At 41.4% G+C, this 16,668-nt stretch overlaps 1 protein-coding gene across 1 annotated transcript in view; it reads left to right on the top strand.

Annotated features, from left to right (window-relative positions):
- Nucleotides 1–16,668, top strand: part of OTUD7B (OTU deubiquitinase 7B) — a 51,012-nt gene that overhangs the window by 14,705 nt on the left and 19,639 nt on the right. Inside the window, exon 2 of the mRNA XM_045777153.2 lies at nt 15,134–15,283. Coding sequence (XP_045633109.2) covers nt 15,199–15,283 — 85 coding nt within the window. The 5' untranslated portion in view covers nt 15,134–15,198. The remainder of the gene's footprint in view (nt 1–15,133; nt 15,284–16,668) is intronic.

Here is a 16,668-nt window from a genome sequence, read left to right as displayed (position 1 = left end):
AAATGTATGCAACCACTATAACATGCTGCCATTTATATATATTGCATGTTCTCTGTGATTACCTAAGTAAATCAATTTATAAAGGTAGGTGCTCCTCACAGTATTTCTTTGTTTAAAGGGGTTCTCCATGGGGTGCCTGGGTGGCTTAGTTGCTTAAGCATCAGCGTCTGTATCTGCCTTCAGCTCTGGTCATGATCTCAGGGTCCTGGAATAGAGCCCCTTGTTGGGCTCCCTGCTCAGCAGGGAGTTTGGAGTCTGCTTCTCCCTCTGCCCCTCCTCATCTCTCATGTGTGAGCGCTTGTGCTTTCTCTCTGTAACAAATAAAATCTTTAAAAAAAAAAAAATCAAGGGATCTTTACATAAAAAAAAAAAAAAAAAGGTTCTCCATGAATCCAAGAAAAAAATACGTTGGTGCTGACAAGCACACCTGCCCAATAATGCTTTTCCTCTCTTCCCCTCCCCTCTCCCCACTCCCTTTCCACTCACTCATACTGGGTATAAACTGGACAGTGTGACCTGCTTTGGCATGTGGATATGTTTGTGTTTTGAGGACTGGGAGAGTTTTGTTTGTTTCCTTGGCTTCCTGAACATTCCTTGCCCACTTGCAAGTGCTTTCTTGTAGCATGATGGTGAGTAATGTGAGGTTAACGTTGTAATGTGGTCATACCAGTTGGAATTTTTTTTTTTTTTTCTTTTTCCCCCGGTTCTCTTTGATGAGTATGTGAGTGGGGACTCTTGGGTCAAACTTGCCTTCTGCAGTTCATTCAAATAGAGAAGGCTTTCTGTATTCAGAAGACTAGAAAATAGTCTTGAGGTTGGGAAGACTTAAAATCCAATGTCTGGGGTGCCTAGGTGGCTCAGTTGGTTAAGCGTTTGCCTTTGGCTCAGGTCAGGATCCTGGAGTCGTAGGATCAAGCCCTGTGTCGGGCTCCCTGCTCAGCGGGAGTCTGCTTCTACCTCTCCCTCTGCTTCTCCTCCTCATGTTCTCTCTCTCACTCACTCTCTCAAATAAATAAAATCTTAAGAGGATAAAATAAAATCCAGTGTCTTCTGCCCAGCTGAAATTTAGTTTTGTGGGGTGCCTGGGGAGCTCAGTTGGTAAGCGTCTGCCTTTGGCTCAGGTCGTGATCTCAGGGTTCTGGGATCCAGGCTCATGCAGGGCTCTCCGCTCAGCAGCGAATCTGCTTCTCCCTCTCCCTCTGTGATCTCTCTCGCTTTCGCTCTCTCTCAAATAAATAAAATCTTTTTTAAAATTCAGTTTTGTTAGTATTCTAGGTTTATTCTTTAGCTAGTGTGAAGCAAGAGAGTTACTTGTTTTCGATTATGTCTCTTATCACCATGTGCCATATTTTGGATGTACGGTGTTTGTTCTGGAGTTAGGAGCTTAAAAATAGGCACACAGGTTTTGTGCTAAGCATTACCTTGTAGGAAGCACAAAAAAATGTTTAGGTCTGTGAGACTGAGAAGCTGAGTTCCATTTGAGTTTTAGGGATTAATTAGGTAGGATCAAGGTAGTTAGTATTAGAACTAGTTGGTTTTAGGAACCCAGGTCAGTTAAGGATTGGGATTTAGTCGTATCTGTGCGTGACACATAAGGTTAATGAGATGATTTATATGGATGTGTCTAACCTAGTGCTTGGTACTTGATTGGTACACAGTAAATACTAGTTAAATCTTTAAAGGTGCTCGAATGGTAAATGTTGTCTGTCTTTCTAGGGCAGCTTTCTCATTAACTGTGCCTTCTTCAGAAGAGTAGTTATTGATCATTTAACTCTGGGTAAGGCATTTGGAAAAGGGATTGGGGTATCGAAGATTTATATCAGATTCTTGCTGAAATTGTGGTCTTAACATGTACAAATTGAATCAGGCCTAACTTAAAGGGAAATGTGTGATTTTGCTTTGTTAGGGTTAATCCTGTGCTTTTTTGATAGAACTAGCTTCTTGACCCTGTGGTAGAGTTGAAAATGCTTGCTTTTCAATTCCAGTTAAACTCGGTTTGATTTTTGATATTTGAGATAGTTGCCTATGATTTTTCCTTTTATCCCCTGCATTTTTTTCAGTGAATGAGGTAGTATATTTGAAAGTATTTTGTGAACTGCAAAGCTAGCATTTGTTGTCACCACCACCACCACTACCAATAGTAATGTTAAAAATATTAATGGAATAGGACTCATTCTAATGAAGGTTGGTTTCCTGGAGTAATTTCAAGGAGAAGAACTCAGAGGACAACAGGATATTTGCCAAATGACTTGTGTACTAATTCATACCTTTTGTACTTTTTGTGGAACGTAAAAGGAAAAGCAGAGACTTGTCACCCTGAAAACTTGGCCTGGGGCTATGTCATCATGAGGGGTTGCCTATAGTACTTAGATATACACTGTTGTGGCAAGAAAGTTAAACAGGATTTGTCGTAGGTTTGACATAGTGCATTCTACTGAAAGCATCTGTCAATACAGGAAACCACTCCTTCCAGTTCATTGGTAAGATAACTACAATCCATTACTGTGGATCCTATACTGATAAAATGTATCCGTCTAGGACAGTATGGCCTCCCACAGTGGTAGGATTAAGGAAACAGTGCGTTTGACCAAAATACTTGGCTAGGTTTTACCATCAAAATCCTTTACAGTCAACTTCTGATGATTGGCATTCTTGGAGAAGAACATGTGATTTTAATAATTCAGAAGAGCAAGTTTAGTGAATTTTGAAAAGACTCTTTTAAAAGTTTACTCTTCATCTTTTTCTGTCTCCGATGCCTGGAACTCAGTAAATCTGTGTTGAATAAAGGAAGTTAACTGATACCTATCTTGGGGTTTTCTCTGGAATCAGCCTGTTAGATGCACCTCTAGAAAGCAGGGATGATGACTTACTGGTTTATGCATCCCCTTCACTTCGCAGACTGCCTGGCATGCAGTGGGTCCTTCCTAAGTGCTTATTGAATGATTGAGGCGGGAAGGTAAGGTTTTCATTAGGGGAGAATTGCAGTGACCTGGTGCTATTGTGCTGATGGCCCTTCCTAAGAGGAAGAAGAGGTGTAGCTTTCCCACAAATCAACATGAAACAAAGTGAATGTGAGAAAAGTGATTGCTCTGATGCTGCCACGCATTTTATTTACTCTTTGGGACAGGGAGAAATAATGTGTTAAAAGTTGATGCTTTATTCTCTCTTGGTTTTTATTTTATGTTTTATTCTGTTCAAAATTTAGTTTCTGCCATGATTTCATAACAGCATATTAGAGCTTCAGACTATCAATAGAAAAGAAAAAAAAAATCTCTTTGTCACACTTAATTTTATCCTGCCCTCTTGCTACAAAACTTTGGACCTCAGGGATCCAGTGCTAGAAGAATATTTCCAAATCCAGTTTATATCTTTAGTGGTGATGAGCACAACAAACATGGGGTTTTGATTTAGCACGCCCTAATGATCATCTGTATAGATGATTTCCCTTAATGGTTTGCTTAAGTGATTAAATTTCCTAATTATGCATCTTTTTCTTTGGTACACATCTGTAGAAGTAAGAGATTTTTCTGGGTGGCAGGAGGAAAGGAAGTTTTCATACATAAATCCACAAAGTAGATCACATGGAGAATTGAAAGTCATTGATATATGTCAAGTCAGGTTAAAGATTGCTAGAATCGGAGTCAGCAGGGGCGCCTGGGCGGCTCAGTCCGTTAAGCATCTGACTCTTGGTTTTAGCTCAGGTCATGGTCTCATGGGTCAAGGGATTGAGCCCCGCTTTGGGCTCTGCTCTCAGTGGGGAGAAGAGGAAGTTCTGCTTAAAGATTCTCTCCTCCTCTGCCCCTAACCCCACTTGCGTGTGTGCATGAGCTCTCTCGTGCTCTCTAAAATAAATAAATAAATCTTTAGAGAGAGAAAAAAGAATAGTAGTCCACAGATTTATGTTCTATACACAGTTTTAGCACTAGTTAGCTCTGTGTCTTTGGGCAAGTCACTTAATCTCACTTACCTGGTTCTCAGTCTTCTCATCTGTAATTTGAGGGATGGAATGAAGTGATCTCTGATGTCCTGGTTCCAAAGTCCATAATTCCAAAGTGCCAAACAAGGAAAGTAGACTGACTTTCTGCACCTCACCACCAGGCTCGTTCCACATTAGACCCAAATGTGAAGTATTAATTATGTAAAAATAGAAGTGTATAGTCTGTGTTCCCAGGTAGAGGGAAGTCAGATTATATTATTATGCTTATAACTAGTTTTATGTGCTTAAATATAAGAGGCTTGGTTGCTTTTATTTATTTTAAATTTAATGTATTTGAGAGAGAGAGCACAGGGAGAGGAGCAGAGAGGGAGGGAGAGGGACAAGTAGACTCCACACTGAGAGCAGTTTAAAAGGTTTTTTTTTAGAACGAGAGAGAGAGAGAGAATGGTGGTATGTGGCGGGGGGGGGGGGTGTTGCAGAGACTCGAGGAGAAGAGAGAGAATCTTAAGGAGGCTCTGTGCCAGGTGCGTCTCAACCCTTAGATCATGACCTGAGCCGAAGAAATCAAGAGTCAGATGCTTAAGCAGCTGAGCCATCCAGGCACCCGAGGCTCAGTTTCTTTTAAAAGAAAAATTACTACCACAAATGGCACAACCTATACAAATGAAAGAGACCCAAAATTATTTGGGTCTCAGGATATCCTGGGTTGGAGTTTCTATTTCCTAACTCCAACCTAGAAATAGAAATATGTGTGTATTGGTGGAGTTGGTGGGGGGTGGGGAGGATGGGGCTAGTAGTGTGGATGAATATGGATAGTATTTTTAGAAGCAAAATAATCAAGAATTCCTTAGTATGTGGAGTTTGCATGGCCAAACCAATTTGATTTTGTCATAAGTCCCTGTAGAACTGATATAAAGCCTGTATTCAAATTCAGAATACCTAGGTCCAGGCTCCTTGCTATCAGGGTATCATTTAAGCTTTGTAAGCTTCTCTGTGTGTATATATTTTCCATCAGAAAAGAGGGGATTAAAAACCTCAAAAAGAGTATTTAATTTTTAGAATTCTTATTAAACGAGGCCTTATTTGTGGAAGTGCTTTAAGAACAGAAATTACAGCGAAAAAGAAGCTATTTTTAGTGAACAGACAGCTGTACAGATATATTCGCATAGAACTTGATTATATGTATCTATGGGGCGAATGATGACATTTGAAACCGGTAAATAATTCACAAGCCTATTTTAGATATAGATTAGCTCTCAGTCATCCATACACATGGACCAGCATGAATAATTTAGAATTACAAATATTTGTTAGGCATCTGCTATGTGCCAAGCAATTTTTTAGGCCTGTTTAGAATTTCTTAAAGTATAAAAGAAAGGTGCCAACCTCAAGGATCTTAATTCTATGTAGAATATATCTTGTTTTCCAGCCTGATGATCTCCCTGTCCCACATCCTTAAAGATCCAGTTTGAGAAACTTCCCTAACCCATCCAGGTAAACTAGTTCTTATACCTCTTCCTACCCCATTGGGCATGGATAACATGTTTAGATTTCTCCCAGCAGACTGGAGTGCCCAGACTGTGGCTTCTCTTCTTCATTTGTATCTCCAGGGCCCTAGGGCAGTGCCTGGTACATGGTGGACCCAGCTGGATAAATTTCGATTGAATGAATGATAGTCAGATTGGAGAGATTAGATATGAGTATCAGGAAGGCCAACTAATATTACAAGGCAGGATATGGTAACAGCAAGGGCCAGTGAATGTTGCAAATACTGGGCCTAGAGGAGTTCAAATGAGGTCTAGATATGGCCAGGACAGATGGAACTGTGGAACGTGCCGATGGAGAATTTTAAACATAATCATAGTAATAAAAAGTATCTTTCTTTGAACAGAGTTATGTAATTTTATAAAAGACAGATTTCTTTTTCTAATTGTTTGGGGCTTTTAAAGAATTAGTAGTTGTGTGCTGCAGGAAGTTAATTTACCAGAAGAAGTTTACAAAATGAATAAATTTCCTATGGGTAACTAATTGTAGATAGTTCATAATTAGAATTTTTTTCCTTCTGCTATATCTCTCCTTGAAGAGAAGTTCTCTAATTGACAGTGAAATGACCGGTAGTTAGGAATCAAGAAGGGGAGAGAAGATTGTGTTCAGCTACTGAATGCGGGTTGATTCAGAGAAAGAATGTGTTTTACTATTAGACTAGCCTCTGTTGACTTGTGGGATTTATTTTTTTCCTCTCATGTCAAAAGTTTAGTAATCAGAATCTTTAAGGGCTTATGTTGAATTTTTACTTTTACAGACTATCCTCTTAAAAGTTGAATGTATTGAGAATCAAACCTTGAACTATCTTTGACCCTCGCTGAAAGGAAAGAGAAAAAATTCGTTGTGTGTGGCAAATAGAAATACTGGTCTGGATCTAAAAAAATAAACATTAACATGATTTTTGTTTCTATTCAAGTTAGTGTTGTGCCAATTTTATAATAACAGCCTCTCTTTATGACTCTGTCTGCTCTTATTTTTCTAAAGGTCACTTCCATTGTGCACGTCTTCCGAATTATTAAATTTCCCAAGTAACTGTAATCCGAAGAGCCTTTTATCAGTAGCACTGAAAAGACAAATGCCAGTTCTTAAGGAGTTCTCTGTGAACTTCTCCCTGATCTTTATATCAGCATTTGGCTGTTAGTGGATTTGTCTCTTAGAGATTCATTTTGCTATTTGTAGGCCTGATTAAAAAGGCTAGAAACTCTTGAAAAAATAGTTAAATCTTGTTGTGACATATACACATACTAGTGGTAGTGATAAAGCCATGGAGCCAATTCTTGAGTCCTTACTAGTATGTATCCACAATAGCATATAGTAAGCTAATAAATTGGGAATGGTAAATTAAATGATTGAGTTTTCTTAAGTTTGATTTAGGGACAGAAAATGGCTATTCCTTGAGTATACACTGTTGTGGAGGTAGAAAACAACCCAGAATTGTGCAGGGTGAGCGGGAGGAGATGTAAACATTTTTTTCCAAAAAATAGACAACATGCATGAGATTAAGAGACTATTATAAAATCTTTGAATCTAGAGTGAGTGAGTAGTAAGGGATAAACATGGGGAGATAGGAGTGGTAGATTAAGATGTTAGAATTTCAGTAAATATGTGTGAATTTGCTATTCCTGGAAATTTGGGGATGAATGAGCTATTTAGCTCTGTCTGTACATCTAGGAGAGGACAGACAGTTTTCTTTCGCTGTTATTTTTGAGGGACCATCTGGTAGAAGGAACAGCCCAAAAAGTCCATTTGCAACATTTTCTTGGAGGCTCAAGGAGTTGAAAGATGCTGGAATGGGAATGATAGACTGGGTGCTCTGTGCATGTGTTGACGGTGCCTTGGAAATGGCTGTGGGACTGGAGGGTTTGTTTGGGATGAGTAGAGGGAGCTTTTGGAGGAAAGGTACAGGGGCTGATTGGGCACTAGTGGAGTGAGGCGGAGTATGTGGGGGAGTTAGGCAGAAGGAAGGCAACTGACTTTTTTTGAGGACTACTTTATGCCAGGCCCTGCCCTAATGTATCTTCAGTTATTTAATCCTAACAGGAGGTCTGAAATGCAGGTATTTCCCCCATTTTATACATGAAGAAATGGAGGCACAAAATGGTTATATTAGTTACCCACAGGATAGCCCTTAGTAGGTAGACTGGTATTTGAACCCAAATCTGTCTGAATCCAGAGCCAGTTCTGTCTCACTGTGGTGTTGAAAGCAGCTGAAACAGGGAGGGTAGACTGGCACATGGGTGGATGGCATGTGCTTTCTCAGTTCTCCTCCCTGGACTAGGGGTGCTGTGGTACGGGGCTCTGGTCTGGAGTCTGGTAGGCTGGGTGCGTGAAAGTCTGGCTCTGCGGCTTTCTACTTTAGTAACCTCGAGTGGGTTACCCAACCTTTGTGAGCTTTAGTGGCCTCACCTCTAAGGTAGGGTTACTGGTACAAACCAACCTTTTAGAGTTACTTGGAAGTTAAAATGAAATAATGTCTGAAGCTTCGGTGCATATTACTTCCTGTCACTTCTGTTTTTCCTTTTAGACCCATTGTGTTATCTCTGGGTTGTAACATAGGTCTGCATAGGTCTTTTTGGTGAGATTTGGTCGTATTCTCTTTTCTTTAAAGAAGGTTATATTTTGTTTCTTTCACTTGGAAGGACCCGTATTAATTAAAAACAATCTGCCAAGAGACTCTTTCATTTTTCCCTCCCACCTAATCAAGAATTGTGTGAAATTTCTAAGGGTTTTTGTCCCTCCTCTTTCTCCCTGTCTGGATTCCTTGGGACTGACATCATAGACATGGAGGAGTCTCTGACCTTTGAAAATTCTTGACAGTCTTGAATGTTGTGGTTTTCCACTGAGTTTTGGGAGGAGTTGGAGGGGACCCAGACACAGCTGTAGTGCATCACTGGGACTGGGAGAGGGTATAGTGTGAGAATGTGGACGCTTTGGGGGATGTAGTAAACGAGAAAATGTAGGGTCAGTAGTTTCTCAGGCATTTTAACGTAACTGTTATCTATAATCAGTATTTAATTTTGGGTCATTTTTCTCTGTTACTAAGTAGTTGGGCATGCAGAGCATGCAGACTGATTGTAATGTTAGTCTGAGTTAAACAATGTTTAGGAAGAGAAATTTGTTGCAAATAAGATCATATAACAATCTTAAACAAATGTCTTTGAGATGAGCCACTGTTTTAGACCTGCCTATTTACAACACTAATTATCTGATTATCTGCAATACTGGTGTGTGTGTGTGTGTGTGTGTGTGTGTGTGTGTGTCTGCGCGTGCGCGTGTGTGCTAGGGTACTGTACAAATACAGCTCAGCTTATCTAAACAAAAACTGAGTGCCTACTAGGTGCTTGGGTATGCAGGATGAACAAGACAAGATTCCTGCCCTCAAATTGCTCATGGTTTAGTGGGGGAGACAAATGTGTAAATAAACACAAGTACTGTGTGGTGTGATAAATAATATATATTACAGAGGTGGAGTACCAGGTGCAGCAGCAGCGAGGAAGTGGGCAGTTTGTTGGGAAGCTGGAGAAAGTTTTGCAAACAAGGTATTACTCAAGGTAGTCTTATAGGACTAGAGACAAGAATTCCCCTGCCAGACCACAAGTCATTCCAGGCAGCAGGAAACAACGTGGGCAAAGGAACTGCAATGTGAGCACATGGTGTACTTGGGGAACTACCAGGACAGCAGAGGGAAGGTGGCAGGTGAATGAGGCCGGAGCATTAGGCAGAGCCAGATTGTGAAGGGATCTTAAGCTTTAGTCGTTGAAGAATTTAGAGCAGTGAGCTATAATATCTATTTGCATTGTAGATTGATCAGCCTCCACAAGCAACCGATGGCTGGAGAGAGGAAGAGGGAGAAATTAGGAAGCTATTTCCTGGAGTACAGGTTATGAAAACCTGAGAGAGAATAAAAGAGTTGTAGTTTATGAAAAGTGTGGGATGGATTTGAGAAATTTTAAAGGGAAAATGAGTAGAACTTCATAAAGGACTATTTGTGAATGAGGATAAGGTAAAAGAGAAGTCCAGAGTGGCTCCCAGGCTTTTTGACTTGGATAATAGGATGGATGATGGTACCATTTGCTAGAATAGGCAATACTGGAAGAGGACTAGTTTGAAAGGGGGAGGGGCAGAGATGAGAGAATGAGCTCATGCTTTTAATGTGCCGAGTTTAAAGTGCATGTGGGATTCCCAGGTGAGCTGGAGAGTTTGGGGCTGTGAAACATTTGAAGTTACCAGCATTTGAGTGCTCAGGGACATGAATGAAATTCTCATGGAGATGATATAAATTGAAAAGATGGAAAAAGGGGGGCGCCTGGGTGGCTCAGTCGTTAAGCGTCTGCCTTCTGCTCAGGTCATGATCCCAGGGTCCTGGGATCGAGCCCCACATCGGGCTCCCTGCTCAGCGGGAAGCTTGCTTCTCCCTCTGCCACTCCCCCTGCTTGTGTTCCCTCTCTTGCTGTCTCTCTCTCTGTCAAATAAATAAAATCTTAAAAAAAAAAGAGAAAAGAAAAAGAAAAGATGGAAGAAGGTAGAACCTTGGGTGCACCAGCCCTTGGTTAGGAAGAGGAGTCCACAAAGGTGACCAAGACACAGAGCCAGAGAAGCAGGAAGAGTGATCAAGAAGTATCACGTGCTACGAGGAGATCACTTTAGATAAGCAGTGAGGAAAATGTGATCTTATTGTAAGCCAGTGCCATTCTCCTTCAATAGAATCACAGGATGAGCACTGCACCTAGGTGAGAAAGTAGCATCAGTGAACGTTGATTTTAGGGAGTTTTGTAGGATGGAGGAGAAGAACAGCTGGCAGGTAGGGACAGGGGAGGAAACCTGAAGGAACTCCTCTTGCTTTGTTTCGTAATTTTTTTCTGTGAAGTTGGAGGCAAGGTCATGTGTCAGGAGTAAGGGGAGTGATAAGGGTTGGGTAGGAGAATGGTGGAGGTGTGGGGATGGTAGCTGAGAAGATTGGTTGACTTGTACCAAAGTCAAGCAGAAGACAGCAGTGTTTCATTGAAAGTAGAGACTGAATGCCGTTTATGTGTAGTTGGGTTGCTCTGCATGGTTATGTGGTCTGATCTTGCTCAGTAGCCCCAGGTAGTAGCAGAGAAGTTGAATGTGGGAGCCTTCCAGGTTAGGCAGATGAAAGAAGAATAGCAGAACTAGGTTTTTACTGGAAAATAAATGGTCAGTCATTGGGTTCACATTCAGTTAGGCAAGAAGGGATACAGTGGCATCTATCCACCATTTTTCTTAGTCATCACTGCTGTCATTCCTAGTCCAGCTCACCGTCATGTCTTTGCAATAGTTTCCATTGTGCTCCTTCCACACTCTTCTCACTGCAACCAGGGGGATCTTTTAATATTTCAGATCTGATCGTGTCCTGTCCCTGCTTACAAACCCATCAGTAGCTTTTCGTTACTTTTAGGATAAAATCTCAACGTTTAGCAGGGTCCACCAGACCCCTCTTAATCCTCATTTTGTACCATTCTCACCTCTGTGTTTCTTCCTGCTACAGAACATCGATATATGTTTCTTCTGCTTGGAGCATTCTTTCTTTCCCAGTTTGTCCTCCAGTTCCTACTCATTCTTTGGTCCTTAGATGTAATATCACTTCCTTGGGAAACTTTTTTTCTGACTCCCGGTAGGAGATAACACCCATCTGTCCAGCATTTCTTTATTTCAATTTTCTGTGAAATTTTGTGTTTTTCTTTTTTTCTCCAGACTGGAATCTTCATGAGGATAAAGACTGTGCCTGTCTAGTTCCCTGTTGTGTTTCTAATCCTGAACGTAGTGCACCTAACACATAGTAGGCACTGCATGATTTTTGGTGAATTAGTGAGTAAGGTGGTTAAAGAATTGGATGACTTAGTCTGAGGTGAAGATATCTCGAGGTAAGAGAGCAGGTTTAGTAGTAGGGAAAGCTGGAAGGAAGATAAGATTGTGGCCAAAGTAAGATTTTGGATGTTGAAAATACAGAGGTGGAATAGTTTTAGGAGATGGCAGGATCCAGGACTGAGGTGCTGGAGTGGAGATGAAGGTCTTTGCATTTGATGAGATTATGAAACTCTTATGGCAGACACATTGGATGGATCGTGTAGCTGGGTGTTGAAATTGATGAGGAAAATGGGAGGGTTTAAATGAGGGCAATATAAGGCAGGTGTCTAAGTCTTGAATAAATGTGAGAGATAGGCACAGCCTTTTCCTGTGTGAAAGAATTCAGCGGGTAAGAATCAGTGCTGTTTGGGGTTCAGTAATGCCCTAGTGCCTTGGGAGGCAGTGGGTGCAGTAGAGTGCGTGTCCAAAATGGCCACACTTCGGGCAGCCCCCCTGACTTTTCAAGCCTTATTTGTTTCTCTGTTTGTAAACACCTTTTTATGTGGAGAACTGCTTTCTCTACTCTTTGTCTATGAAAATGCCATCATTCTTGGGTGTGGATTTTATTGTTCTGGAGAAGAGAACACAGGTCACTATGTGGAAGTTACAGAGGGAGGTGGGTTGGTGATTTAATTTAGAAAAGTGTTTTCTGATGATTAGATCTGTCCAACAATAAGACGGACATTGTGGCAAAGGAACAAGTTCTCCATCAAAGCTTGTATCCATGCGGAAACTGGGTGATTTCCCTGTCAGAGATGTAATAGAAGGATTTCTGCATGGGGGCAGACATTGGATTAAGTAATCAGTAATACCTCGTCCAGTTGGAGGACTGGAGGGTTTTGACCCCAATTGAGATTTGTCTAAACACCATACAATCAACAGATGTTTCAGTGCCTCCTCTGTTTTGTTTGAAAGTTTGAAAGCCAGTATTTTCTTTTTTTTCTTCCTGTGTGCTGAGACAGAGCCAAGGACTGTGTGTTTTAGTCCATGTTGTGGATTTTGCCTGTTTGGAATTTGAGAAGCTCAAGCCAGGTGTTCATGATGATGTAACAAAAACTACTGTTCTCACCTGTTGGGTGGGGTTAGGGTGGAGTCTGCGGCCTGCTCCTGGAGGCATCAAACGTAGAATGTGCTGCCAAGAAGTTTGGTTTAGTGCTTTGAATTTTTTGGCAAGTCGTTCCAGATAATGTTGGATCTCTAAATTACTGGGGCGCCTGGGTGGCGCAGTCGTTAAGCGTCTGCCTTCGGCTCAGGGCGTGATCCCGGCGTTCTGGGATCGAGCCCCACGTTAGGCTCCTCCGCTGGGAGCCTGCTTCTTCCTCTCCCACTCCCCCTGCTTGTGTTCCCTCTCTCGCTGGCTGTCTCTCTCTGTCAAATAAATAAATAAAATCTTAAAACAAAATTACTTCTCAAAAGTAGTGTTTTGAAAAGAATGACCTACTGTGTTGGCGAGTGAGATCTGTGATGCCATGAAATTGATGGTTTTTATTGGCTCCTCAGTCATGGGAGCCTATGTCTGGCTGGGAAATTGCCTACATGCCTGTGGCTTGATCAACTCTGCCCTCCTCTGCTGAGCATCTTTTTGCTGATGGCTATTTGTGTGCTTACTGTATACCTCCCACAGTCTTTCAGAAAGTTATTAAAGTGGCTTTACTAAGTTCCTTTGAATTTTTTTTTTTTTTTTAAAGAGAGAAGATTGAAATTCATTTTGCAGCTTTGCTCTTGGTTTTGGATTAGTCATGCTTTCACGTTACTTGGGCTGCAGCCATCTCCTGTGACCTCTAAGACAGTGACTAAAATGGGCTTGGAGAGGAAATTCTTGTCTGTATTAGGGGAGGGAGAAACCACTCATTCATTTATGAATTCTGACGGAGTTTAATTCTTGAGTATAAAATGTAAGGAACTAATTTATTTTATAATGTGACATTTTGAATTTGAGGTATGTTAGGCCAAAAATTCCTCATGTATTGGCAGCCTTTTCTGACAATTGGGATATTGAAATGGAAGGAAATCAGACATTGATAATACATAGACTAAAAGAGAATGTCAGGATCATGGTTTACGACGCTACAGTGAACTGGAGAAGTTCATTTTTTAAACCTGGAAAGGATCTTAGAGGTCATCGACTCCAAGTCTAGGATACACAAGAGGCAATGAAAGCCTGTAAGTAATTTGACCACAGCTACCCAGCTAACATATATAGGTGCGGGTAAAAATCATACGGTACGAGGGTGGTGGAACTGGTGAGAGTACGGATGATGTCTGTTCAGAAAAGAGAGTTTCTGAAACTTGGAGAGATGGATTGGGACCAGGGCAGACACTTAGAAAGAGAGGGGTGATAGGAAGTGCGAAGGACCCTGCAATTTCTCATCTGCTGAGTTAAGCCAAAAATAGATTGGCTTGGTGGTGGCTGGTGTAGAGGTCCACTTGGTCATTTAATCATTTACTCATCAGGCATTTATTGATGCCTACAGTATTGTAGGTGCTGTGCTAGGTGCTAGGTGTTGGGGCTATAAATATGAATAAAACACGTCCCTGCACTCAAGTTAGTCACTTCCTGGTTTTATGACCCGCGAGTCATTGCTGTTTATTTGCCTTAATATTTCTAAGGAATGCAGAAAATCAGGATCTAATCATACCACTAGACAGGCTGTGTCCTGGGATTGGGGGAGGTTTGAAGAAAAGGTATCTGAGTCACCCTTAGACTTTGGGTTGTTTAGGAGGCGATGTTTCTGCAGAGTCACCTGAGTCACCTTTTACCTTTGAGAATTCTACTTTGGGCCTTCCCTAAAACGCAGGGGGTTGGTGGGTGTGGTGGGGCAGGTGTGTTATGGTTAGTTTAGGAACAAGCCCTCTTCTCCAGAGAAGTGTAAAGCTGTCTAATTCTGGTAGAATTTGGTTAGAGATTGTTTTTCACTGTGTTATGCTTCCTCAGCTGGGACTGCTAACTTTAGAGGAATGTGGATTGGTGCCAGGCTATCAGGTCAGGGACAGAGTTTCTGCCAAAGTCAAGTCTGAAAGAGATCTTCTGCAGGTGAGCTTCTTTGGCTCATTTGTCCGCAGTGGAGAAAGGCATGTTTCCTGGGTTCATGAAATTAGTGGACAAAAACTGACTTTTGTGTACCCTTGGGATCTCCACTGTGCTTTGCGTAATGGCTTATTGTTTTATTTGGAGTAGTTTTAGCTATCAGCTTGCTCCTTCCATGTCCTCAGCTCGCCTCAGAACACTAGTCAACTCTATAAAGTTATTCAGTGTATAGTATTCATTTGTTCATGTATCCATTCATTCAGCAAATATTTACTGAGGGCCTGTATGCCATGCACTGTGCCAAGTGATACATGCTGAGGACACATTAGTGAACAAGACACACAAGCACTCAGCTTTCAAGAAATTTACATATTAGAGGAGGAGGCTAGACAGCAACTATTAAAATATTTCCAGGTTATATCAAGTGCCAGGAAGGAAATAAACAAGGTGGGGAGTTCTTCAGGGTGGTAGTCTGCTGCTTTCTTCCATTAGTTTGGATAAGCAAACTTTTGGGTGGAAATGGAATACTCTAGAAAGGTAGAAGAAAAGTATTCAGAATGACATGCGGTTTTGCGATTAATTTAATAGTTAAGAAATTAAAGAGGAATTGGGAAACTAAATGTTGCTCTCCATAATAAATTCAGCTGAAATGAGCGAGCCGGGATAGTATCCCCATTTGGTTAGGAAGCTGCTGAAATTGGGCTGTGATCATCCTGTTTCAGTGTAATTTGAGCCTCATGTGTTTATTTCCTCCTCAGGTGGAGGCCTGAATTTTGATCTATGTCCACCCTACCTCAGCTGCCTGAAAGTACTTAATGATCACATGACCCTGGACATGGATGCTGTCCTGTCAGATTTTGTCCGTTCTACAGGCGCGGAGCCTGGGCTGGCCCGAGATCTCCTGGAAGGTAAGGAGTCATGAGGGGGAAAACGAGAAGAGAGAAAGTAAAAAGCGATATTTACTGTTAGGATGACTTGGAGCATTTAAAGGTGATCAGAAAGATACTTTGTGTGTGGCAGACCTTACATTTAAGTTGCTTCTAATAATCCACCTGTGTATGACTCACCATAATTTTAAAATGCAAAATCCCCTTCTCACCTTGAATTTTTGGTATAGCTTTCTCCACTGTGAATTTATGCTTAGGTAACGCAAGTGAAATTTTATATTAAGCCACTAAAAGCACAATTCTAGATCTTCTGTAAGTCGTCGTCTTTTATGACTTTGGGATCACTCGCGGTTTTGTTTCTTTCCTTCCCTAATTTGTACAGGTGATTCTCCGTAGAGTGAATTAAGTTAATGTCTTTATTTTGCTGCCTTTGTTTACTTACATCTGTATGTACACATCAGTGTCAACGTTCTAGATTTTAAGGTCCTTAAGGCTTGGAATCGTGTCAGTAGGAGTCTTTGTTTGGAGTCATAATTAACAGATGTTTTTCGATGATGGAAATATATAATGACACAAATGGGTAAGCCTGAGGTGAAAGGGGCAGGGTGTTAGCATACATTCTGATGTTCTGGATTGTCAGCCCTTAGCAAGGTGTGACAATTTGACATTTGCTTCTACCTACCTGTTAGTTAGGAAATGGAAGATCTGGGTTTAGACTCCGGTTTGCTAATTCAGTATGACTCTGCCCTTGACTGGTACTTTTGGTTTTACTTCCTACTACCGTCTCCTTCTTATGCTTCAGTCTGGCCCAACACATCACCTTTCCCTGGTCACGTTAAGTTGTTTTCTAAGTCTGCAGTGTCCCTTCCTCTATTATTCTCCTGAAATTCTCCTCAGCCTTCGGGATTCAGCTCAAATGCTTCCTCTTCCTCTTGTAACATGTGTTGAACGCTGTATGTGTGAGGTACTGGAGATACATTATTTTATTCTTACGGTCACTCTACAATATAAGTTTTATTATCCCACTTTTACAGTTTTAAAAACTGAAGTTCAGAGAAGTTAAGTGGAATTTGAACTCAGGCAATCTGGTTTCAGAGGCTGGCTCTTAACATGTTACAGTTAATAATTGTGTAATTTCTCTCACACACGTGCACACACTTCTATGCTATGACGGGAAGGTTGAGGGTACTATGGAAGTGTAAGAGAGAAACTTAATTCAGATACAGGGTGCAGAAAGGCCTTTCTAAGGAAGTGACATTTGAGCTGAACCCAGAAGGGTGCGTGGGAGTAGCAAGACAAAAGGGATAGAGGAGAGAGTGTTGATATGGAAGCTTATACAAGGACCTAAGGTGAAAGAGAGTTTGGCACTGGGTCGGAAGAGTGGGGCACGAGTGGCAGGAAATGGG

This window comes from Ursus americanus, chromosome 12, assembly GCF_024610735.1.
Source record: "Ursus americanus isolate L20-20 chromosome 12, mUrsAme1.1.p, whole genome shotgun sequence".
NCBI lineage: Eukaryota > Metazoa > Chordata > Mammalia > Carnivora > Ursidae > Ursus > Ursus americanus.
This window is presented reverse-complemented; position numbering and strand designations above follow the sequence as displayed.